The 25,465-nt window shown below is 40.9% G+C and overlaps 1 protein-coding gene across 1 annotated transcript; it reads left to right on the forward strand.

Moving 5' to 3' along the window:
* The first annotated feature begins 1,625 nt into the window (after nucleotides 1-1,625).
* Nucleotides 1,626-21,781, forward strand: CCDC150 (coiled-coil domain containing 150). The gene is made up of 25 exons (XM_074594307.1): nucleotides 1,626-1,695; nucleotides 1,843-2,017; nucleotides 2,307-2,524; nucleotides 2,618-2,796; nucleotides 3,392-3,460; nucleotides 3,700-3,816; nucleotides 5,275-5,404; nucleotides 6,965-7,008; nucleotides 7,875-7,967; nucleotides 8,945-9,052; nucleotides 9,601-9,722; nucleotides 9,901-10,078; nucleotides 10,392-10,460; nucleotides 10,994-11,086; nucleotides 12,315-12,398; nucleotides 15,528-15,697; nucleotides 16,070-16,163; nucleotides 16,820-16,989; nucleotides 17,589-17,715; nucleotides 18,284-18,466; nucleotides 19,042-19,110; nucleotides 19,190-19,351; nucleotides 19,693-19,779; nucleotides 20,760-20,879; nucleotides 21,439-21,781. The coding sequence occupies exons 2-25, from the start codon at nucleotides 1,872-1,874 to the stop codon at nucleotides 21,547-21,549; spliced, it is 2,943 nt and encodes a 980-aa protein (XP_074450408.1). The 5' UTR covers nucleotides 1,626-1,695; nucleotides 1,843-1,871; the 3' UTR covers nucleotides 21,550-21,781.
* The last annotated feature ends 3,684 nt before the right edge of the window (nucleotides 21,782-25,465 follow it).

Below are 25,465 nucleotides of genomic sequence, written 5' to 3' on the forward strand. Positions count from 1 at the left end.
CTCTTTGCTCAGAAAAGCTGCAACTCTTCCTCCAAAATAAAACAGTCAAGCCAGAAGATCCTTAAATCAAAACAATTATATTCATCAACAGAATGCAAAATTTTCAGCATTAATGGATAGCCACCAGCTGCAGTTTCACAAATGATAAAATGCATAGTCACCATGTTTAGATGTTCCAATGAGTATAGTTCCTCTTTGCTGCCATCTACAGATAGATTTGGAATTTTTAAAAAAATCTACTTTTCATTTCGAGAGATATATTTAATAATAGGATCTCAACATGGCCTACAAACCAGCTCAACCCAAACATATAGTACCTCAACATATTAGAAGCTTCAGGCAAAGCTGAGCCCAAGTGATAGTCTTCGAAAGGTATTTAGATGTTGCCACACTGCACGCTGAGTGACGCTTGATCCTTGGTGTTCTGCAGCCTGTGCAAAATGCTCAGCTGGGAATTAGGTGTTCATGTTCCCTGTTGAATGCACGGGAAGAGTTAAGCTGTACACAGATGCCCCTCAGAAGTCAGATGAGCTGCCAAAAATGAAAACGAGATTCTAAATCTCTAGTATGGATATCTTAAATACCTTTGCTTGAGTCCCCAGAATATCTAATGCTTAATGGCTGCAGCACTGTTATCTGATGCCTGCTCTAAACAACACATTTCCAGTTTTGCAGCTGTGTGGTCTAACTGGGAGGCTACAAAGTCAGTTTCCCTCTCTGTATAAAAATGAAACTCAGCAGACCTAAGTGGTACGTTTTCAAAAATCTGACGCCTCAGATGCGCAGTGGAGACAGCATAATTCAGTAAGACTGCTGATCTGCATGAAATGACCACATGCCCATTAAGTATACAACACTATGCCTACTTACAGCCCAAAGTGAACATGTCACTTGACACGTAGTAAATTACGCATGTATAAAAATAACTATTAGCCTACAGGTTAGTATGCTCCTCCCGAGCATCCTCCCTACATGGGTTTGAGCCCTCTAAACCCCTCCAAACGCTAAATACTTCTGTGTTTTGCTGTAAAACGCACTTTGCTGTGAGCACTACCTAAGCACAAAAAGCAACCAACACACAATTCGGGTAGCCCTATCGAAACCCTTCACGGGCAACCGCCTTACAGCCGCCCTGTGACGGGAGCAGGCCCAGCTGCGTGCCCCGGACTCAGGCCGCCCCCCGCCTCGCCTCTCTCCTCAGGGCCCGGCCGGGGGTCGAGCCCCGCCACCCCGCTGCCCGGGGACAGCACCCCTGCCGCCGCTGGCCGCGGCGTGAAGGGCCGGAGGGCGGCGGAGCAGCTGAGGGCCCCGCGGCCGGGAGCCGGCGGCTACCGAGGTGTGAGGGCAGGGTGCGAGCTGCGCGGCGGGGCGGAGGGAGGAGAAGCAGAACCTGCTGTGCGCATCCCAGGACGCCGCTCACCAGCGGAGGCTGAGGCGCAGCCTGACACCGGAGGGTGAGGCCGGACCCTCAGGACGCCGGACCCCCGGAACACCCGGCCACCGCCACCTCACGCACTTCTCTTAAGCCGCCGTCCCGCGGCTGTAGCTAGAGCTACAACTACAGCTCCCAGCGTGCCCCGGCGGCCCGCCTGCTGCGCATGCGGACACACACCTCCCCCGGGGTGCCTTGTCCCAGGTTCTGGACGGCCGCCGCGGCTGTGGGCGCGCATGCGGGGCCGGCCGCACGGGGAGCGGGTGGGTTTGAAGGGGAGGGAGCGCCATGGCGGCGGTTGGGGCGCGGCGGGGGTGAGGGGGCGCGGCGGGCAGGGAGGGGGTGTCGCAGGACCGGGGCGGCTGCCATGTAGGGGGTGCCTCAGGCATGGCTGGTGCGGGTCTCCTCAGGGCAGGAGAGGGAGGCCGCTGGAGCGGCAATGGCCAGGCCAACCATCATCCCCACGAGCGTCAGGGCAACCGCGCCCGAGGCCTTCATGGTGCTCCACCTGAGGATGAGGGTGGTGGAAGAGCAAACCAACGGGCTGGTGCGAGACCTGGAGGCACTCGGCGTCGATGGGCAGAGGTAGGGAGAAGGGAGGGGTAAGCTTTTTCCTTCTTGGAGAGCACACACTTTTCTTGATTTTGCTTATCTTATTGCACCTTACACTCATTTGCCATGCTTTGCTCTTCTCTCCATGAGGGAGTGGTACTGGCGGAGACAGCAAGAATAGGCTACAACAACCTGGGGTCACAGGAAACCTTCCAGCACTATGAAATGTGGTTTCTAATCTAATCGCATCTGTAATGCATATACGTGCAATGTCGGGTAAGGTATGCATACACAGAGTAGGTCAGTCTTTTCTCCTTTTCAGCCTCAACCATTTCCACTCAAAGACGTCAGAAACACCTGCCAGTCACCCAGCCATTAGCCCTGTGCAGGCCAGGGTAGCATTTGTGGGAGAAAACACACTGTGGAGAAACTGTGAAACGCTGGTGAATCGAATGTGTCGGTTAGAGAGTGTTGTACAGACACTGAAATTAAACATCTTCCGGCTGCAGACAGAAAAGGAACTGAATCCAAAGCATGCAGGTAGTAGAAAATTTGGGGGTTTACCACTTTGTTCACTGTCCCTCCATATGCTTTTTCTGTCAGTGAAAGTTTTTTGCCTTTTCCTTGCGGCAGCCCAGTTGCAGCACCGCCTGAATGCAATCCACGAGGAGCATTTGCAAGAAATGAAGATTGTACAGCAAGAAGCAATGAAGTTGCGCCAACACCTAAGTGATATGAAAGAGGCTGAAGAAAAAGCAAAAGAAGAAGTTCAGAGACTGAGTACTGCTCTGGAGATTACTACTGCATCCAAGGTACAAAAGATAATGATCTTCTTATGGTTTCAAGTATTAAAAGACTGGTTTTTAAGTACGTTCATCTCCGACATAGTTAAACAGAAAGTATACTCAGCTGGAAAACGGAGTTTATTATATATTGTTGGCAGTAAGATATATTGCTGGCACTTTTGAAAAGGAGAATCTGTGCTTCCAGCAATTAAAAAAAAAAAAAGAAAGCAAATCAAGAATAAAAGTATTTGAGACTTGTAATTTTCTCATCTTTGTGACTTAAGTTCATCCTAGCTTTCATGCACAGAGTTCTCAATAGCTTTTCTGTTTCTCCAGGAATTTTTAATTCTCTGGATTTCAGTCTTATACTTTTATTACTATCTCCTGTGAAGAGAACTTCAATGGAGTATGTCAGTCAACCTCATTAATTGTATTAAAGAATGCATTGCTTCTTAGTGCTTGCACTCTTATATTCAGTGCTTCAGAACAGAGAACATCAGACTGGAGATAGAAATCAAGTTCTAGGTGTTAGCGTGGCAGTTGCGTTTTATAATGCCTATTGCTTTTGCAATAGTTATGAACATGAAAGGATAAAAATATCTGTTCCTTTCATCTTCTTTAGATGGACGTAGCGATTGCAGCAGAGGAACTGAGAAACACAAAACAGAAATTTAACTGTAGACTTCAGGAGGTAAGTACAAGAGCAAGGAGCTTAGTAGGAGGCTGAATTTGACAAGTATTATCTAAAGATTTGAAGAAGATCCTTAAATACTTTTCTGGGTGCAATTCTGGAATGTTCACAACCCAGAGGAACCTGCCAGCCATGCTCATAACTAAATATACAGACAGAATATCTTTTATATATGATCTCGAAGTATTTGTTCAATCTACTTAATTAGACCTGGGTCAGAAAGTGTTTATTTTTTCTAGCTAACAGAACAGCTGTCCCAGGAGATCAGCCTGCGGGAGTCTTTGGAGGAATCCCAAGCAACTGTGATGTGTCATGTACAGGACATGGAAACAACAGTAGAAGCAGAACGGAAGCAGGTTTGAGAAAACTTCTGTCTTCTTTTGTATCTATTTTCATTTTCTCATCTGGGAGGAAGAGCAAGAACTTGAATGTCATTGCTAGAAACCAGTTAAAACACTTTCTAACTCCAACATTTTGTACAAATGTTAATCAGAAGAGATCAAGTAGTCAAACTTTCTGCTCAAAGTAGGAGTATCACAAACACTGGATTGGGGCAGTGGTGGTTTTGTCTAGCAGAGTTCAAGGACTGTAATTCCATGGCTGCTTTAGGTATTTTTTTTTTTTATAGTGCTGCAGTAATGTTCCAGTTAAGATGTTTTTTTCCTAGCATCCAATCTGAACGTTTCAAGCTTAAATTTGAGACCACTGCCCCTTCTTAAATCATTCAATACAACTGAAAAGAGTTTGACTTCATAATCTTTGTAACTACCTCTCAGATTTGTGCGCCACAACTGGATCCTGACTTAATGTCTTCTTCGCCAGGCTGAACAAGCCTCCTTATAGTTGAGGTACTGATAAATAGATAGAAATAAATAAAAAAATACAATTTCTGAAAAATATTCTGTTGACATCTAAAACCTTCTGGGAGTAAGAATGTTTTCTCCATTAATTGTCACGATGACAAAGCTAGATTTTTGTTCTCAGCTGTAGTTGTATTATCTAGCTATTGTGGAGTGTGGCGAGGGGCCATAGTTCATGCTAGAAATGAACTGGCTTGCACATAATTCAAATAAACAAAACCAATCCCTCTGCACGCACACACACAAGCCACATGCAGTCACTCCAACACTCTGAATTCATAGCAACAGTTTACAAAGGATAAAGTGAGTAGCAAAGTACCAATACTTGAATAACTAAGGGTTTTTTTTGATTTTTTGATGATCATCAAGGTCTCTTTTTTCTTAAAATATGCACAGTTCTGTTAGAAATTACTACATATTTTTCCTACATGCCTTTTATCATCTTTGTGTTCTTCTACAGCAGAAGCAGAAAAATGATGGATACATTATTGAACTATATGAATTATATATCATGTGGGAAGCAAAGGTTACTTTAATTCATCTATCCCTTTCTGATGGTTATATTTGACCCTGTGGTATATTTATTAGTTAGTGTTAAAACAAAAAAAATTCCGCACAAAATGGCATGAGACAGACCTGTTAAGTGTCTTGAGTGTTGCATTCACCTTCCTCTTTTACAGCTTGATCTTTTCTGTAGTCTTGAATTCTGAAAACTTGTTAGTTTCTGCCTGTCACATAAAGACGACTGTAAGCACGCATACACTGCGTTACATATAGAAATTGAGTTGCTTACCATAAAAGTCTTCTGCATAAGAGTGGGACAAGCAGAAAGAGAGGAGAAGCTGATCAGGCTATATCTTTTCTAGTTAGATCAACCTTGTAGGCTCTGAAATTTGCTTAGGTTTGCCTGACTGAATTCTGCATCTTAAAGAATAATCTGTGATATCGTTGCAGGTACAGATATTACAGCAGGACTGCCAAGAGTTGCGTAAAGATGTCCAGCTCACCCGATTTAGGCAGCAAGAGGAGGAGGAAAGAACTGCCCAACTGGAGCAACACTGCGCACAACTGAAAGCGGAGCTGGGTATGACAGTGGGTTCTTGTCATATCTTTTTAGCACTTCTCTCACTGCTTCCACAGTGAGAGAAAATGAGCACTGAGGTCCTCCAGACCTGTGGCAGGTGTACCAGTCAACAGGAATGGAGGGCAGCTTAAGAGGTGATGAAATATTAAAGGCCTTTAGTTTGCATGTGATGTTTCTAAAGCCTCTCCTTACCTAGAGGAAACTCAACACCAGTGGTAATCAGGGTAATGAATACACAACAATAATATGAAAAGATTCCATTAGCATAAATTCTTTTCAAAGGAGACTTGATCTAGCAAGTAACCATTAACACAAGATTCCTGAACGGATGTGCAAGTAGAATGCCCGTTGCTATTGAGTCTTTTTGCAGCTGATTAAAAAAATGTGCTCTATTAAACATCAGAATAAGGACAAGCATCTTGGACGAGCCTCTCTGGTTGATCTCATTTAGATTCCCAGTCTACTGATGTGAAAGTAGCTGCTTATAAGGAAGCTAAGTGGCTTTTAATGCACTTCAGGGTAGGGGGAAGATCCATATTGTCAAAATTAAAGGTAAACGTTCCTAACCTAAAGTCTATTCCTTATTCCCAAATAACTCACAGTAACCATGCCTAAATCACAGGATAGTTATTTTCTTGTGATCCTTCCCTCAGGACCTGTTTAAGATTTCTAGCTACTCCTTTTACAGAAGCGTTCACATTTCTCATATGTTTTGTTTGTTATTCTGTGAACCACACATGCAATAATTAACCTGTTGCTCACAAATGGCAGTCAGCATTTCTGCGTAAGGCATGGCAAGAGGAGAGAAACTTGTTGTGGCAGAGTTGGCTGAATGGGGGATAACGATGGCAGAAGAATTCTTTCCTTCAGAACAAATCCATATGCAAATGACAAATTTAAATGAGACGTACAAATTTTCTTTACTATATGTCAACTAATTCTGCTTTTTCTTTTCGTTAATTGAAGGAACTTTTGAGTGATCCTTTGATGATAGTTTGGATGTCATAATATTTTTGTCTAGATTTCCTTCCTTGCCCTGCTCATGCTGAATTGTCTCTTGTTTTCCTTTTCTTCTGGTATGTTATACAGCACAGCAGAATAAGAGGTTGATTCAAGTTCCAACAAAAATACTTCTGCTTTTAGATCTGTATGGTTTAATTCGGGATCTAACTATTGTTCTTTGTCAATGCACAAAAACTTGTAAAGTTGCGTATGGGCTGTGGGTTATAGTCGGGACAAATGAGTTGCTTACATGCTAGACAGCTGAATAAGAGACTTATTTTGAGAGATGGAGAGATTTGATGTGCTCAAGCAATCACAGAAGTGGTATGTGTAGGAGACTGGCATGATGGCATGCTTAATTTTAAAATTAAATAAATTATAATGAAAGTAATTATGCTGAAGTACTGAAGTTATCAAGAAGAAAACATTTGTAGAAGTCTTACCTGTTTGTGGTATATTCAGTAACTTAGCTAAACTCAAACATTAAATCAAAGTGTCACCTTTTAAAATTACACAACAGATAACAAAGCATGTCCTGATGTTATTTTCTATTTTTAGACTCCAGGAACTGTATCATTTCCCAGCTTGAAGAAGAAGTGAAAGTAAGTTTTTAAACAAGCATTGGTGAGGAAAATAGCTAAACGAAGATCAGAACAGCCTATATGGGGTCTTTCAAACATGCCACGCTTCAGAGGCAGAATTTTTACGTGGACAAGTGCCAAATGTGACCAAGGCTATAACCATTTTATGTCTTATTTTATTATGTTACTAGTTTGGGTTTGCCCTACTTATGTTTTGAAAGATTAACCTTCATATTCTACTGGAATATCAAAACAGTGATATGAATGCCTTCCCTGGAAAGCTAGAACTGACCATGAAACACAGTTGTGGTAGCACAAGTATTGCATACAAAAGAGACAAATAGATAGATTGGTGAATAATACTACAGAATAGTAACAACCTTGATCAGCTGCTTACTAAGTGGGTAAAGAGGTATGCTTACTGCCTAGGTAGGGACTGTGATCGCTGTCTGAAGCCTCTGAAAGAGTAAGTTTCAGTGAAGGTGAGGTAAAAGTTCAGCTTAGATGTGGAGTCTCACAATGCTGGCACAGGATTCCTTCAATTGTGAATTGTACCACTTCTGTCAGGGAGATTTTTTAAAGTTCAGAAGTACTGAGATTAATTGTAGTGGAGACTAATAAGTTTGAGCTCAGAAGTGTATGAAGTCGCCCTCAACTTTAAAAGCTAAGTTAGAGCAGGTAGCACTTTGGTTATTATTTCAAGGTATATTTCAGAAAGAGGCTTGTACTATAGGAACCATGTCAGTACTTGCAAGAGCAGACAGCCATGTGACAATAGCTTAAAGGAAATAGGCAAGTATGAAACAAAGACTTGATGATTGTGAAGTGCCTGCCTAAATGACATTTAAATTTTTTCTCAGCGGACGTTCTGTTTTATTGCCCCTTAGAATGCACAGCTGTCCTTTAGCAAACAACGCAAAGAGAACCTGCAACTTCAGTCTAAAATGACTGCCCTGCGAGAAACAGCAGAGAAAGTACAGGTAATGAGAATAGCTACTCTTGTTTTTAAAATGGAAATAAAGTATAACAAAATGAGTGATTACAGTGAGAAACGATTATACATTTATTGGGAAGCCTCAAATGCAGGTCAGGAGACAAAGTTTAGTACCCTCAGGTAACGCGGGCTAATGAACAACTTCCAGTGAAGGAATTCAATCACTAGCCTAGGTAACTGTTCCATATTTCCTAGCCTTAGGGTTGGAAAGTTTTCTTCTTAATACTTATTTTGAATCAGCTTTTTTTGAAAGTGTCTTCCTCAGGGGCCAGGACATGCAGAACTACTGCTGCAGCCTCTTCTATCTACCCTTGAAGTAGTACATTTATATTCCTTTGCACCTTTAGATTCTACAGGAATATATTTCTATTAATAAGTCAAATGGGGAGTACCCGCTTGGCTAAAATTTCCTCTGCCTTTTGTGACAAAAGTTTTACCTCGGTACATTCTAAAAAAATTTATTTATTCTACTTTCCCTGTTTTTAGAACATATTTTAGAAAACATTTTTCTATTTTTTCCCCTCCCCCCCAACAGATACTTGTTTATTGGGTGGTGTTCACTGGTAATGGGATTTGGATATGTCTTTCACAGAAAGTTCCATTTTTCTGTTATCTACAATAATTCAACTATGCAATTAGTAGAGGGGTCCATTTTCAATTTTTACCTTCTTTGCCTTAAAAACATTACTTTTTTCTGGACTTTAAAACTAGTAAGTTATGCTTGATTGGTAGTTTAAACTATGTTCTCTTTTTTCCCCCACTACTGTAAACTTTTAACGCCTTGGAATAAGTCTATCATAAACTGGGACTACCTGAACAAATTTTTTTGGACACTTTCTACCTAAAATAGATTTTTCCATGTCTGCAAGAGATTTTTAAAAAGTTTCTGACAGCCTACTATGCAGAAAAAAAACCCCAAAACACTGAAAACACGTTTGTCCTCCTCCTCCTCCTTCTAACCAGGTCCTTAATGACCACTTAAGCCAGCAATGCTCAGAGCTCAGCACCAAACTCCGAAGTGTTGCCATGGAGAATGCTAAACTCATTTCAGATCATCAGACCATGCTTAAGGTATGTAGCCTACTGTTAGAGTCCAAGAATGTTGTCTGCAGCTCAGACGTTAAACAACAGACTAATTCCTAATACTGATAATCTGCGGGAACACAGTAGAATACTTTATATATAGCAGTGTAAGTTCTATAAAGGTCGTGGTAAAAAAGCGTTAGTGTCCTTCTTTGGCAAAGCTTTATTTTCAGTACAGAAGAAAAAGTCATATGTTATGGAGAAAGTGTAAATATGATAATACGGTTTCTCTAAACAGTATAAACATCCTGTAACAACCACTGAGAAAGAGGAACATAGGAATTAATGAGCATTGTAAGTACTGTAAATGCAGAAGCTGAGTGGAAGTAATAAGGATCTGAGATTAAATACATATATAAAAGCTAGGTAAGGTGAATTCAGCTTTGACACCCTATTCAACAAGCATCACAACACAATATGCAGAACTATAGGGATGATCAGGAGCTCGATGACAAATTAACAGCTTTGTGAATTAATTATTCATCCCACATCATTCTGATGTTAGTCTTATTGCCTGGGTAATTTCTCCCCTTCAGGCAGAACAAGAAAAGACTCATAAGCTGCAAGAGCAAGACTCGCTTCTGAACGCTGCCCATGCCAACATTCTCGGAGAGCTGCAGAGTGTGCAGTGTGAGAGGGCTCAGCTTCAAAGACAGCTGTGAGGAATTTTCTAGTCTGCAGCCTCTTTCTCCCCTTTCTCCATTGCATTCTCACCACCTTAATTTCTGCTTCTCTAGCACTTGTCACTTCCTAACACAGAAGGGCTAGTTTGGTATTTAATATGGAGGCCATCTTCTGTGCTAGAACTCCAACTTGGCTAATTTCTCTTTCTTTAGGGAGGCCTTGCGTACAGAGCATGGCAAATACAGGCAGAAAGTAAGCCTTGCTGAGGAGGCAGCGACCACACAGAGACAGCTTTTGGAGCGTACTGTTGCTAGACTGCAAGGTGAACTTGAGACAGCTTTGCAAGAGAAAGGATCTCTGCTGGCAGAAAAGGAAATTCTTCAACAGGAGGTACAGAAAACTTACTGATTTAAAGCTATATTCTTGGAGGCTGCTCTTGGACCCACATCGCTAGAGTTCTTACTTACATACCAGCTTTGCTTTCGGAACAATTATTTTTTGTTATTGCAGTGGCAAGTGTGACACACTCTCCCCTTTCCTGCTATATATATATATTTTGACTTGTAATGTCTCTGAAGCATGAAAAGGGAGGGAAGAGAGGGAGTTGACTTGCAACCTTCAGATCAGCTGTTCTGAAGATGTGTAGTAGTTCTATGAATCAAGACGCTTTTAGGTATCAATGATTTCACATTTCTTTTGACAGATAAGGACAACAGCAAATGAAACAATACAGGAAAGGAACAAATTGCAAGTAGAGAAAACACAGAATGAGGTATCTTGCAATACATATGGCTGTTCTTTAAATTTATTGTTGTCTTTAAGTTTTCCCTTTCATTTTGCTTACTCTCTCTTAACTAAATTATTTCTAAATAATGTGATATTTACTATAGCCACATTGTTCACTTTGCTGTTTGATATTTTTCTTGTCTGTATGGATGTGTCCTGTGGAGCAGCAACCCTATTCCTACCTACACAAGACTGTATTTGTAGTAATAAGTTTGTTATGCTACTATGGCAAATGATAAATAATTTTCAGCTTCTCCTAGCCGTTTTACCTGTGTAGCTTCCTTGCATATGCGTAGCCTGGAAAAGGAAAGGTAGTATTTGTGGTATAAATGCAAAATGCCTTAGTGTTGTGACTGAAGTCAGCATGATTCTTTCACTGTTGTGGAATTGCTCTCCAAAACAGGAGAGACTATACCTAGTCCATATGTAGTGCTGAGGTTTTGTGATATTCCTGTATTATGACTGTGGAAATCTTGAAGTGGTTAGAATTCAATTAGAGTTGGATTTTCTTGTTCATAGCTAGAAATGGTTTCAATGAAATTCACTTTGCAAACACTAGAGGAAGAGAACAAGAGGCTCTTGGATCGCTTGGCCACACTGGTACATGAGCAGGTAAGCCTCTAATAAAGTAGATAAGGTGACCTTACTGATAAGTAAGCTGTAACTTAAGCTGTAACTGTAAACAAGGTGCTCTTTAAAATAATCTATGTTTTATGGAGAGTGACTGATCAAATTAAGGAATCAAAAATGGGAAAAAATGAAAACAAAAGGATAAGGTATCTCAAATGTTACTACATCTTTTTAGATGTCTGTGTGGGGTGAGCTAAGAGGACTATATAGAGCTTCAGGTGTTGGACATTTAGGTATGTTGTGAAAATCCCATGACTCCATTCCATTTTCTAGTACCGGTATACAGCTTGTATATATTCACCTTGTGTGCACTGGGAAGGTATTAACAACAGTTTGATGCCCATTGTGAACAGATTTGCACTTGAGACCTCGTTCCTGTATTTAACTTGTTCCCATTCCGTTATTTCTCACTACTGTCAGTCACCTGGATCAGGATACTTGACCAGTTCCAGAAAAGTTGAGTAAAAGCTTAGTAACACTGTGCTACCAGTGCTTTTACCATTGGGGTTTTTTTGTTTGTGTTTTTTTTTTGTTTGTTTGTTTTGTTTTTTACAACGTTGGATGTAATGACCAGTTGTATACGCTGGAGATCCTAAAAACACTTAGCTGCCAATAAGGTCCTAACATCACAATGTTAAAAAGAATTAACTGAGCACCTTCTGAATGTTTGTTACACGACAATCAAAGTTACACTTCTACAGTAGTTAGTCTGTAACATATGTATACCTTTTTTCTGTTTAACACAGAGCTCCTTTGGCAGTCATCAGTTAAAGAATGTGAATCAATAGAGCATTCAAAACCTTAAAAAGTTACCCGATTTTTCGATTTTTTTTGTATTCTTTACTGTGTTTCTAAGTTATTTTAATTCTGTCCCTGCCTTCTCATTCTTCTAGTTATTTTTGTGTCTCTGATCCGTGTTGTCAAAGATTTCTTTCATCTCTTCATTTCTCCGCTTGTAGGACAGTGGCCTTCTTGTAGCCATCTGGAAGGTTTGAGCAGTTCCTCCTAGAGATTAAACTGTCTTGAAGGAATTTATGCCATTTGGATATTTTTATATTTTTTAAAAAAATTCTTAGCATTTCATCTAATTGAAAATTTATACCTGAAGCGATAGAGGAAAGTTAAAATACTCAGGATGCTGAGCACCTTTTTTGCTGCTTTTTGCCTTATTTTTCCTATGGAATGGTGACATCTGCTCTTTTTTCCTCAGCATGCCCAGCAGCAGGTGCAACAAGTGCTGGCAGAGCTGACTGACAGCAAGAATAAACTGACCTGTGACAAAGGAAAACTTCAGGTACCTCTCAGCATCCTATTTGTCAGCTCAAAAGGGAAACTCGTTTTTCATGTTCTTCTGAGATAAGGTTCTTTAACCTTAGCTCTTCAGTACTTAATTTGTAGGGATGTGTTTATTTATCTTCGCTACTTAATTTATTTGTGTGGGGTCAAGCACATCTATTAAGAGAGTTCTGTATCAAAATCATCTTCGATCATGCTCTCATACTGCCTTTGGGTGACAAGATGCTGTTGATGTAGCATCTCTACGATTTGTGCTAATTAAGTTGCTTAATGTGTGAAAATAGTGGAATGGCTAAGAACCACCAGGGGGCATTGAAACAAAATATATGGGTAGAAAATTGGTTGAAAAATTAGAAACCTGGAAAACTTTACAAAAAATACAGATTAATAAGCAGGGAGGCAAACCATGGTGGTAAGCAAAAATAAACAGCATATGTAAGCTTTCTTGAGCAGAAGTTAGCTAGACAGTAAATGAGGTGCTGAAAGTAAAGCTTTTACTTCAATGTGACCTATGCCGTAGGAATCTTTGCACCACTGTCCCAAATTCTGAGTTTCTTTCAAAAACGGCACAGAATGTGTAGTGATTATTAGAGAGCAAGAAATCTACATTTATGCAATAGTCCTAGGTCTGATGGTAGCGACAGACGGAAGCGACCAAGACATCTTACTTAGATTAAAACAAGGGGAATTCTAATTTGGAATTATTTCTGTGGAAGGATAAGTTAGAAGCAATTCACTTCCTGCTTCTCTTGCTATGGGACTCAAGGAAAAGAAAACATTTGCTATGGGCAGAGAGACGTTGTCACATCACTCCACTTCTGTGTTCCAGTTAAGATAATGCTTTTCCATTTCTGCACTAGAAGAAAGCTGAGCTGTTTTGCCACATCTGTTTTCTTAAGACTGAAGTACAGAAGCTGGAGGAAGAACTGTAGATACACATTTAGATAATAGCGAGCTTTGTAAGTGCTTTGCATAGAGACCAAACACACTGAGGTGAAACAGAACTGTGAGAACTTCTTACCCCTCAGAATTAGAGTCAGACTAACTAATGCTTACATAGCCATAAGAAATCAGATTCAACACACTTTTTCCTGAAAAACAGAGCATATGTTCAGTGTTAACTGTAGCGTTCTAGTCTGCAGCTGGAAACAGAACCTAATTTCATCAAAACAAACGTGAGAACTATGGAAGCTCAGCTGAACAGAGCGGTTTTTCATGCAAGTTGATTGTACGTATTCAGGCTAGAAAACGCACACTTTACAGGATTATAAAGATAGCACTCAGGATTTATTATTATTTCTCAGTAAGAGAACAAATAGTTGCAGATAATATTGTCTAGCTGTATTGCTGGGAGAGAGGCAGTTATTCTGCTTCAGTCTGTTCGCTCAGTCTTAACAGACAGAAGTACATAGAAGAGCTGTGTTATCCTGGGCAGTGAAACCAAGCCTGTAGGTATAAGACTGTGAAGTGGACTCTGCTCTGTCAGGAGTTTGCTATTCTAAGCTGTAAATTCAAGTAACTGCATTGAGACTTCTGTTCAGAAGCAAGAATGAACTCGTAATAGTAAATGCTCTTTACAGACTCCCTTTGCTTCTCAGATACTAAAGCAATCTTGTAATCATTCTGATTTGTAAAACTAAAGAGGGAAAAGTGACAAACTGTCAGTCATATCCATAATCTCCATTGATCTAGAAATTAGAAAATGTAACCAGGACGCTTCCCTGGAACACAGGAGGTCCTATTTTTGCCTTCTGTCTCCAGACAGCAAAGTGAATCAAAGTTTCTCTTGTACTTTATTCTCCATGATAGAGGATGGTCCATCAGATAGTCAAAGGCAATTGGATATTACATTGATGATTGGAATCCATGACCTGAATGCTTTCAGATTTCGTGAAAGTTGAAACACTCTGTTCCATTGGTTTGCAGATATAGAGAACTAGCTGTAGAAAGGTCTCACAGTGGGAGCGGATGAGAGGGGTGCTCAGAACCAGGGGACTGTGCTGGCTCTGCAGAGCTATGACAATGGCTGACATCACAGACTTCTAATGAAGTTCCAGTCAGCACTGTGTCTTGCTGCTGCTGAGATGCAGAGGGAAATCACATGAGTTTGCATAATGTGCTGTGGAAAGTGTCACAGAAGAGAGCTTAAATATCTTCCTGAAGTAATGCAGATTTAGGAATAAGATGTAGCATCTACTCTACTCCAGTGAATAAATGTTTTGGAGAGTATTTTTCCAATTTCTGGTTTTGGTATTCACATCTTCACTGCCTCCAAGGGCTGACTGATTTTGTAGAAGGAATGGCAACAAAATGAAAAAAAATCCCCAGCAAGATCTTGGCAACATAAGTCTCCTGATCGTAATGCTAGGTCAGCTGTAGGCTCAAGAGCAGAAACTATGAAATACAATTTACATCATTGTGCTCACCACTCTACTTTACACCGAGTTCATTTGCAACAAGATGAATGTTCAAGAAACTCTGCATCTGAACGTGGAGCTAGCTCTAGGGTCAGCCAGAGAATTCTGTTAAATGCTATAAAGGACATGGGAGAAAAACTGGAGAATATAATAGATATTCTCTCTCCAAGGTCTTTGAAAACTGAATGGTCTTCTGAGAATGATGAAGGAGACACTAACGTGGTGAGTGATGACCATGAAATGCAAGTTAGAATGATGGTTAATTTCAGTTGACTAATTGATGACAATGAAGAAATGGCTGAAAATTAACAGGGACCAAAACCTTTGAGTGTTTTTTGTTTTAAAGAGATGCAGGTGAGAACTTAGGCTAAGCAACATTAGAATCAACAACTGGGTTTGACTAAGCACCCAGCTTCGTGCATCTGTGGCGCTTTCTGAAGCCTGGGTGCCGAGAGTTTGGAAGCATGGGAACTCTCAGTGAAAACACCCACAAAAACCCACCAAGAACACCACCACACACTCAGCTCGGGCTTAAAACAGGGGTAGAACAAAGGTTATGTAATAAGAGGAAGCTATTTCTATTTTCACAACCATTGCATACTCTTGGCACTGCTGCAAGCATGCAGCTACTTATAAAAGAATCCTTTAATAAAACTCTAAGAGATGACTGATTTTCCTACTCCTTTTCCTAATGATTTCTTGTACTGCAGATGGCAAACCTGCAGCACCAGCTGGACACAGCAAAGGATGATAACAGTAAGGCGACAGCCATGCTGGAGCACGTGTTAGCTTCTCGTAACAAGATGCAAGCAGCTCTGCATGCGGTACAAACTGAGCTGGGACACAAGGACACCGAAATAAGCAATCTCAGAAAAGATAAGTAGGTGAAACTGATGCTGTTTCTGTGGTCTATCAGCAGTGGGGCTGATACAGTTGAAGAGTGGCATCTTCCCCATGATTCTGGCTAATAAGCTGTAGGACAAGTTTGTTTGAGAAGTTTCCTGTAATCTTTCCTGCAACACTGAAACATCCTTAGTACTAGTGAAACAAATACTCCAAGTGCTTGTACCTAACTCTGCAAGCTTGGCAGGCCTTGTGCAGAAAGCAGGTAAAAAAACAATTTAACTTCAGTGACAGGCAAAACTTAATTGGTTAAGGTAGAGAACCAAACTGTGAGATGGTCACCACTTCAGAGGAGATGTGCACAAACTGACTTAATGCATGATTTTTTTAATCCAATTTCCATTTTCAGGAGCCAGATACAACAGAAAATACAGAGGTTAGAAACAGAACTGGAACATTGCCAAGCCAAACTGATTGCCATGGGAAGGCAGCACAGCAGCCAGGTAGAGACTACATTTTTCCGTAGTAAGAGCCACCACTGCATTTTTAGTGTTGAGCCAAGTACCTTTTCTTTAACTGAATACAGTACGGTTGACACATTCATGTGAATCAAGGCAAAAATATTGTATCAACTTTTAGCTGTGGAGCAGGAAAATCGTTATCCAAGTGTTGAAGGAGGGAAGCATCTCCTCTCCAAAGAAAAATTCCTTGGCACAAGTGAAGGTTTTACAGTCCGCAGCTGGATACTTAATGTGAACAGAGATTTTGGAAGTTTACATAGCTGTTATTTTTTTGCTATTAGAATGGGGGGGAAGGAGTCCAAGGAATTCCTTTCATCTGTCTTCATAATACTTAGTGTCAAAAGGATTACTTTACAACCCGAACACACTCACTATTGGCAAAGAACATTTTTCCCCTCTCCCAAGAAAGTCATGGCTATATGAAAAATTGTTCTGATCCTTCTGACTAAGACAGTGAATGGATTGGCATTGTAAGGATTCCCATCTAGATGCCTGTTCTTAGGACATTTGTAATCAGACAGTTGGTGAACGCACTCTTACTTCCTGTAAGTTGATACTGCCTGGAAAGGGAAAAAAATATTCCTTTCCAAGCTTTTTCATCTGGGTAAGTATAGATCTGATTTGTTGTCACTGCACAGGTGGAACCACTTTGTAAGGCACTAGAAAGTACTAGAGCAGACAACAAGAAACTTGTTTGTCGTTTGGAAGAAGTTCTGCAGGTTAATAACACCCTGCAGAGCAAGCTGATCCAAACCCAATGTGAACTGAAAAGTAAAGAAACTGAGCATCAACAGCTGATGGCCTGCCGGTAAGACCAGATCCATGATACTACACTTGAGGAGAAACATTACTTTGCACTAACATCAGAGCTTTATGGCTTTATTCATCTATCAATATCAGCATGATACAGATAGATTCCTGCAGAGCTACAGAAATGGGCTCTTTCACTCGTTCCCATAATGACTCTTTGACCTACTCTGCTGTACTGAGGAACTGCTTACCCAGGGTCATTATGGCTCATCTACAAACAGCTTTTTCCATGAGGACAGCAGATATCACTTCCACTTTGAAGTGGCCTGCAGTAGCTATAGCAAGGGGAGCACAGGATAGCTGTTTAAATTCACCACCCAAAACTGAACACTAGTAAGTAAAACCTCAAACCTAAGTGTAGGCGCAGTCTGAATCTCCTCATTATCCTTTGTCTAAACAGGCTTAGCCATTTAGTTTTGTAAGGGAAAGTAAGTTGTCCTAAAAATATTAGAAAACATTCCAATCTTTAAACAGTAGTGGTGCAGAGAGCATTTCCAAGACAAAAGTATTTACAATTGTCTTTCCTATTCCTGGTTTTAAAAAATAAAGCATATTAAATAGAAATGTGAATTATTGCTTTGTTTCCTCTCTTTAAAGGGAACAGTTAATGGAAAAAGCCAAGACTGAGGAAAAGATGTCTGCTGAACACTTAAAGTCTTTGAAGAAGCAGTTTCAAATTGAGCAAGAGGCTTCGAGGAAAGCTGCCTGTCAAGAATCTGCTGAGGTGACAAGGGAGAGAATTAAAAGATTTCAGTGAATGATTTCCAGGGAAAGAGTTCTGCTTTACAGTTTTCCAACAGAACAAGAGCAGCTTATGACAAATATTTGTCTCCTTTTCCATTCGTCGTGGAGTTGTCTGTCACTTGCATACAACAAACTGAATTTTATCGCGTGGTGGACATGCATATCTGTGCTCTACCAACATTTTCAAGTACCACTCTGTATCCCTCAACACTATATATCTTATTGTACATAAGATCTAGACGTTGATATCAGCATTCAGTGTCTTCAAAAGGATAATCTGGAGTTGTATAACAATCTTCGTGGATAAAATACTGGTTTGGAAGTCTGCTTTATTTCCCGGGGGCTGGATTATAAGGCTCAGCATAACCTTAGTATTACTCAGTATTATTCACTTTTTTTCCTTTGTTAGAAGGGTATTAAAGAAAAGTGAAAACACACAGGTGCTGTGGCACACTTCAGATACAGCAAATCAATTGGGCGTGCTCGTTAATTGTTTTATAGAGTGAGCTAATTCTTAATGTGAACTCACTTTTTCCTCTTTCCCCTAGGTAAAGAAATCCATTGAAGAATCCTCCTTCAAATTGGCTGAAGTTTCCTATACTAACAGGGAGCTGCAGCAGAAAGTTACAGAGCTGGAAAAGTCTTTGCCCAGTTACACGGAAAAGCTAAAAAGCCAAAGAGCTCAAGTCAGACAATGCCTGGCCTGTAAATCTAACACAGAAAGGGCAGAGGTATACACACATTTGTCAATAAAAACAGATGTCCCAGTTGAGAACTTTTTTCTCCACGGAGTAGGACTGCTGTTGATCCTTTGCAGTGGAGCTAGACTTGAAAATAAAACTAACTCCAGACTCAAATTCTGAACAGAAGATGCAGCTACAGTAATTGGGTGGCTTCTCCTGTAGTCCCTCCTCCCCCCCATATTAAATATGATGCCATAGAGTCCCATCCCCCCGTTAGATTTTTATAGTAGCATTTGTCCTTTTTATCATTTTGTGGATACAGTCTGTTTAATTACTGAATGGGCCAAACGTTGCTTGTGTAGTGATTAGTCCCTTTCTATGCTTTATAGCCATAGAACTTACAGTTCAACTGGTACCTGATCCTAAATGAGAATCTAGACTCCTTTGCAACTCTGCCACCTGCTAGTTCCCCTTTCCTCAGCAGGGCATGGGTTCTCTTAACTTCAGTCTCATAAGGCAAGAAATAAGGACACAATGTGCAGACATCTGCAGAAATAGTTCCCAAATCACAGCCAGTGAGCCTGAAAAATTCATGAAGTTTTGTTTCTCTCAACAATTTCCAGGAGACAGAATCTGAACTGAGGAAAATGGAAGCAATAAAACAGGATTATTGGAAGATGAATTACGAACAAGTGAGTTTGCTTGACCAGTTTCCTGAAGAGACTGATCTGCTAAAATGTTGTTGGGATTTCATTCTTGTGTTGTCCTCAGTCACAGGACATCCAGAAACTTGTGTCAGAGTTGAAAAGTGTGCAGAGCGAGATGCAAGTGCTGTTGAAAAACCGACATGAAGTGCAAGTGCAGAACAGGCAGCTGGAGACCCAGCTGGAAGCGGAGAGAAGGCAAAGGCAGCAGCTGGAAAACGAATGTGGGGTAAAGTGCTAACAGCATGATGAAGTGGCGAGACACCCATGGATGCATTTTTGTGCAAAATCTGTGGGGTTTTAGAAGAGGTGGTAAAAGACTTTATGAACTCGGTCAAAAGATATTCCTATAAATCTTACTGTGTCTGCTCCAGAAAGCCTGAGTAACAACTTAACATACATTCCCTATATATCTGGCTTTAGAGACAGACAGGATTTTTATTTTTTTAAACTATACAACTCTAAGCTGTTTACAATAAAGGTTGGAGAGTCCTGCCGTTATGTTGCAATTTTTTATTTGTGTCATGAAAAAATTCTATAGAAATTAACGTTACTTCTTTTTCTACCTAGAAACTGGAAAAAGCAGTCAAACATCTGAAGAAATATAAAGAGGAGACAGAAAAGAAACTGAAGGAAGCCAGCATAGAGTCAGAACAGGTGAGACTAGATAGCATTAGAATAATTATTCATTGAAAGTCAAAAGATAGTATTTCATCATATGCACCAAGTAACCCTTTCAATCTCAGATCTAGGCCTCTGGTGAGGAGTGAGGTGCATCCTTGGCCTTCTGAACTACGTGGCATTTATCATAACTTTTTAAAAAAAATTAAAATGAAAGGTTTTATCTTTTCTGTGAATCACTTCCATTTAGTGGTGCTTGTAAGAATAGCTTTTGTCCCCCACACCTATTGTTTTTATCAGCTCAAGATATCTGTGTTAACCAACTGAAAGAGTTGTGGCCAAGTAAATTGCCCCCCTGAGCTGATCTTGTGTCACTCTGTATGTGACATCATGCAAAACCACATTTCCCACCCACTCTCCCCCTGCCCCAAGAAGTCCTTTGTCCTTGCATCACCTCATCCTTGCTCTACTGTACCACAATATTCAAATTATTATAACTTGCATGGATTACTATAAGTAGTTGGGGGTGAAAGTCTAGTTTAGATGTTTTATAGGGTATTAACCAGCATGAAGTAAAATTAAAGAAGTAATAGAGGTGCCCCAGCCTGAGGTCTTACGTGCTGCTTATCAGTCCGAGCACTGTTCTGTGCTTAGAAAGAGACCTTAATAGCAAGAGAGTATTTCTACAGCATTCTTCAGGTAAAGTTAGTCTTCCATCATCTCTCTCAGGAGTTTGTGGTACTCAGCATCCATTTTCTTCCCAATGTCTCTGTATTTTATGCTGTGTTGGAGACCCATGTTGACTTCATTACCCATTAAGAGAGGGGCAACTTTGTAGTGAGGACCTCTCTGATAGATTCTTTTCACAGCAATGGAAGAGGGCATCATGAAGAGCTCCACCCCTACATACAGAAGGATTTGAGTTGTGTGCTGTTCTGCCCCTTCTTGCTCAAAAACTGGAACGCAGCATGCATTAACTGTTCTCTCAGCCGTTCTAATTACACTGTTTTCCCTAGATCACAACTAGCCTAGAAGAAGCTCAGCGCTGGTTCAGATCTAAATTTGACAGCCTGCAGCCAGAAGTTGTGAAAAACTACCGGCCAAAGAACCCTGAAGAGAGCAGCTCCAAAAAGAAGGTAAAGAAAGCAAGCACATTAATTTCAAAGAGGGAAGCAAAGAAAATAGGTGGGAGAAGTACTTGGTAGCTCATTATCAGTCAGGATTTCAGTTCCTGAAACTTCTGTAGTTCCTTAACAGGGGTAGAAAACAGACCCCTCTTCTAGTTCAGTTTGCTTCCTCCTCTTTTGCCAAAGGACATATTACATTGCCAAAGTAATATTACAGGTACAAGATAGCTTCAAGGGACTGTTTCTGTACTTAGAAAAGTTCTATTGCACACACTTCATGTTTTGTTGATGCTCGTTAACCAAATACTTGTCTGAAAGCTAACAGCTAGTGTGTTTTCTTCTCCACATTCACCCATTTCAGCAGTTCTCCTTCCCCTCCTCCATACCTTTATAGATACCCTTTCAAAAGCTGTGCTTACCTTATCTGTGTAGGTTCATCAGCCTTCTCCATAACTGATAGCTTTTTAGAGATACATGTATTAAACTGCTAAAACTTTAATCTCCTCTTAGTAACAACAAAGATTCCCCAAACAGTCATTAGCTTCATAAAACGTTGCATCTTTTCCAGGAGAAAAGGCAAGAAGAGCTTCCCACTCGCACCTCCCTGGACAGCAGGGCAAGGACCCAACACCTCCCAGCTCACCACCAGCAAGGCCCACGTGAGCTGGGCAGGAAATGAGCTCACTTGACTGGGTGATTCCCAGCCCAGGGAGAGCATCACCTGCCGCCTGGAGACTCCCTGCTAGCACCCAGCTGCTGGAAGAATCGGAAACTTTACTTGATCCGACATAGTTAGATAGGTCTGTATCACCGAGAAGGCCTTGCAAAGAAAAAGCGCTCACAGGACACCCATATACAGGGGACCTAGCAATGGTTGTTTAAATCATAAATTCCAATTTGAATTAACTCATACCCGTCACCTTGTCTTTTTGACTCAGGTGCTTTGTGTTCTGAGGCTGATACTAACAAAACTACTACCTACAGCAACACAATTATCATTACTGTAAACTACATGCTGTTGATATGCTCCATCTGTGCTTTCATCACTTTTCTTTTACCAGCTTTAGACTAAGACCTGGCAGGTGCTGTCAAAACAAATCTGACTGGTTTACAGAGGGTTCAGGTGAATTACTGAAGACCGAGTCATGTGTCTGTGGCTGGATGCTGACGTGACTAGGACAGGGAGGAACTGGCTGGACCAGCTGCTTCTAATGTAGATAAAATCTGGGTCATGACAGAACATAAGCCTTGGGCTATTTTAGGAGCATATAAGGAATGTATTAGGTGTGTGATGGTATACCACACATCACCTTACCTTCGTAAGAATTAGTGGAATTCGTTCAGCCTCGCCTACTGTGGAACAACACACTGGGGAGAGAGTAGTTGAAGCAGATGACTGACATCAGATGTTGATGATGATTATATAACATGGACATTTCGTGCTTGTTCAACTAAGGATCAGCTCGTCTTCGTCCTGGCTTACTCTTCCACCTGGTTTCAGTACAACTAGTGTCAGTACAGGTGTTCTCGCACTCTGAGCTGCTTCAGCAGAGCTGCTTGCAAACTCCTCTGTGATCAATGGTGCTGTTTCTTTCTGTGGGATCCATTCGTGTTATTTGCAATACTTGTCTAGTTTAGGGGGGAGGGAAGTCTTGCATACCTCAGGAGCCTAGGAATAGCCCGAGGACACACTGGAATTAGCTCATTCTGTTCCTTCAGAAATTTGGTCCTAAACTATAACTTGCACAATAGGAACCTGGACTAATTCATGGTGACCTGAGCCTCTCCTTGAGGCAAACGGCTGTTCTACGGGGCAGGGGGTGGCTGTGCACACTATTAAAGCTAATGCACACCTGAGCTCCATTAAATTGTGCTGCTTAAAAGCAGGCCTATGCAATATGCAATACAGCTTTAGGGTTGTCCCAATCAAGCTGGTTCCATTAGAAATCAATTGGCATCTGTGCCACACCTGCTCTGTAAAGCTGCTTAGGTGACTTAGCATAAGCTGTGCCTCTACCTCCACAGTGCCATTGGGCAAACCGCACTCAAAACTGTAATCGAGTTTTGCTTGCTATGGACTCAATCTGTAGAGTAATCACAGATGAAAAACAGTCCTCTCCAAAGCACTTACCATTTAACACTTTTGTTTATACTGAATGCTTAAGTAGGTTGCCTAACAAGGGCCAAATGATTGTGACCTTTGCCTGTGCAAAAAGCATACGGCAGCTGTTCATGTGAACTACGCGTTGGCAGGGCAGCAGCACCAACCACCCCTCTGTTTTACCTCTGCGGGAGTTTTTACCAACATAGGGTATGCCTGAAGGGCTGGTTCTTCACCCCTTCTTTGTTGCGGAATCCCCTGCTCTCTCTAGGGCTGCGCATCTGCAATTACTTTGTATATTGAAACGCAAAGTCTGATTATATGGCTGTGGCCATTAAACTTGGCACTTACATTTGCACAGTGACAGTCTATTCGGGGTTCAGCCCATCCTGTTGCTTCTTCTAAACCTCTTTAGGGTGGAAAGCAATAAGATATGGTGTAATTGTGAAGGATTACTGCATTCTAATACCTTTTAACTTTAGCATAATCTTAAGCTTTAGCTATGCCTGCTTTAGCAAGTGGTGCAGCTCAGTGAGTCACATGCAGAATGAAGAGAGCTGGTCCCAATGTCCAGGATATGTTCCGGATTGGTTTTCACTTCAGATTTGCTCTAGTCTGATCCTGCTGACCGAATGCTCACTAGCAACTGGAGCACTCCTGGAAGCCATCTTCTAGCTTGCTTTCCTTTGAAAGGAAACCAGTTTGTCTGCTCAGAGCCTGCTCTGCAATATGAACCACAGCACGGCGAGTGGCAGCCCACCCATTTGAAACATCAGCAGCACACAACAGGCAAGAACTTGTTACTTTCTTTAAACACAGTAATTTCAATAAAGTTGTAGTAATTAACACTGCTGCCACCTGCAGGATCAATAATTCAGGTTTACAGTGGTAGCTGCTAAGCCTCTCAGTTACAGTAACATTTGTAGTATTTAAAAATACATTTTCTAAGCAGCAAAAAGGTTGGGTTTTTTTTTCCTCTCAGGCTGTGGCCTTCAGCGCATGCGGATGGCAAACAGCTTTCTACTCTTGTCAGGGCTGCTATCAGGTAAGCACAACTGAAAAGGTATGATTCAGTTTTTAAGACAATCAGTAGATGCCTTTATGAGCAGTCTTTTAGCCTTGAGTTAATGTATGTTTTATATAAAATAGTTCTTCAGCAATAAACAGCTAACAAAATTATCATGGTTAAACCAAGCAGTTTGACAATATATGTGGTATGTTTGACAGAAACTGTTACTAACTCTCTTAGTGAGGCTTGAGGACTATTCCCAACATGCTGACAGGTGAGGCTGGCATTGATTTAAGTATTCTGTCCCTCTTAGTCTCTTGTTCTCAGCGATTTATGAAAGCTTTCCCAAAATTGTAATGGCTGATTTCAAGCTTTTCCTGCCTTGCTGTTTGTTCCCACACGTTCAAGATCAGGCTGGACGGGGCCCTGAGCAACCTGATCTAGTCAACGATGTACCTGCTCATTGGAAGGGGAGGTGGACCAGATGACCTTTCAAGGTCCCTTCCAACCCAAATTATTCTATGATTCTATGATTTTACATTTTGGTAAAACAGTCCTTACTCTGAAGGCAATTTAGGCAAGGTGCTGGGTTCATCACCCCCAGCGTTAGGTTCTTGTGAGCATCCTTAAAACAAGCTACAGCCAGGTAAGCCTGAAGATGAACATAGCGCATGCCAAAATAAATCCCATACAGATGCTCATACCCCAAGAAATATTTGTGTTTCAAATTCACAGTCCCCTGTCCATTCTCCATCCCTCACATCATAGAGTACAATGATGAGATGTGCAGTACGTGTTCACAACTTCGTTGTTTGAAAAAGAATTCCAAAGGAAAGGCACTTTATCAGTGGTATTGCAAGTGAAGCGTGACTTAAAACTTACCCAGTTCTGTATTGGAGAGTACAGCTGTGGCTATAAGCTAAAAGCCCAGCTTAACATATGTATTTTCTGTATGCAGCTCATGTTCTCTGCTTTGTTTTTCCTTAAGCAGGTCAGTTCCCATGGGATGTGCCTGGTTAAACAACCTTTTACTGGGGAGCTCACAATCCTACAGCATTTGTTTTGTCTCCTGCTTTGTCTGAAATCTTGTCTAGTCTAATCTGTTACTGCTGCACCATTACAATATAACATATTTATAATATTGTGTAGAAGTGAAATCTAAGTAAAAGACTGTTTATGTCATAACCATAAATGCAAGTTGGATGTAACGAAGGAAAAAAAATCTATCTTCATATACAGTTTTTCCACAAGCATTTGAGAAAGCTTTAGATAATTAGCATTGAGACAAGCAGTATCTCTTCCTTCCAGATGCTCAAAATTGTTTAGGCCATCCTTTCAGAACACTGCTTGCTAGCAGTCTGAATTTTCCAGTCTATAATGACTGAGTTTAATTAAATGCAAGTTTCTGTTACGTGGTGCTTAAAAACAATCCAGAAAGCAGATTAAAAGTCATCAGCATTCAGATTCTATTTTTTCCTTTTTATT

This window comes from Larus michahellis, chromosome 7 (genome assembly GCF_964199755.1).
Source record: "Larus michahellis chromosome 7, bLarMic1.1, whole genome shotgun sequence".
NCBI classification, from domain to species: domain Eukaryota; kingdom Metazoa; phylum Chordata; class Aves; order Charadriiformes; family Laridae; genus Larus; species Larus michahellis.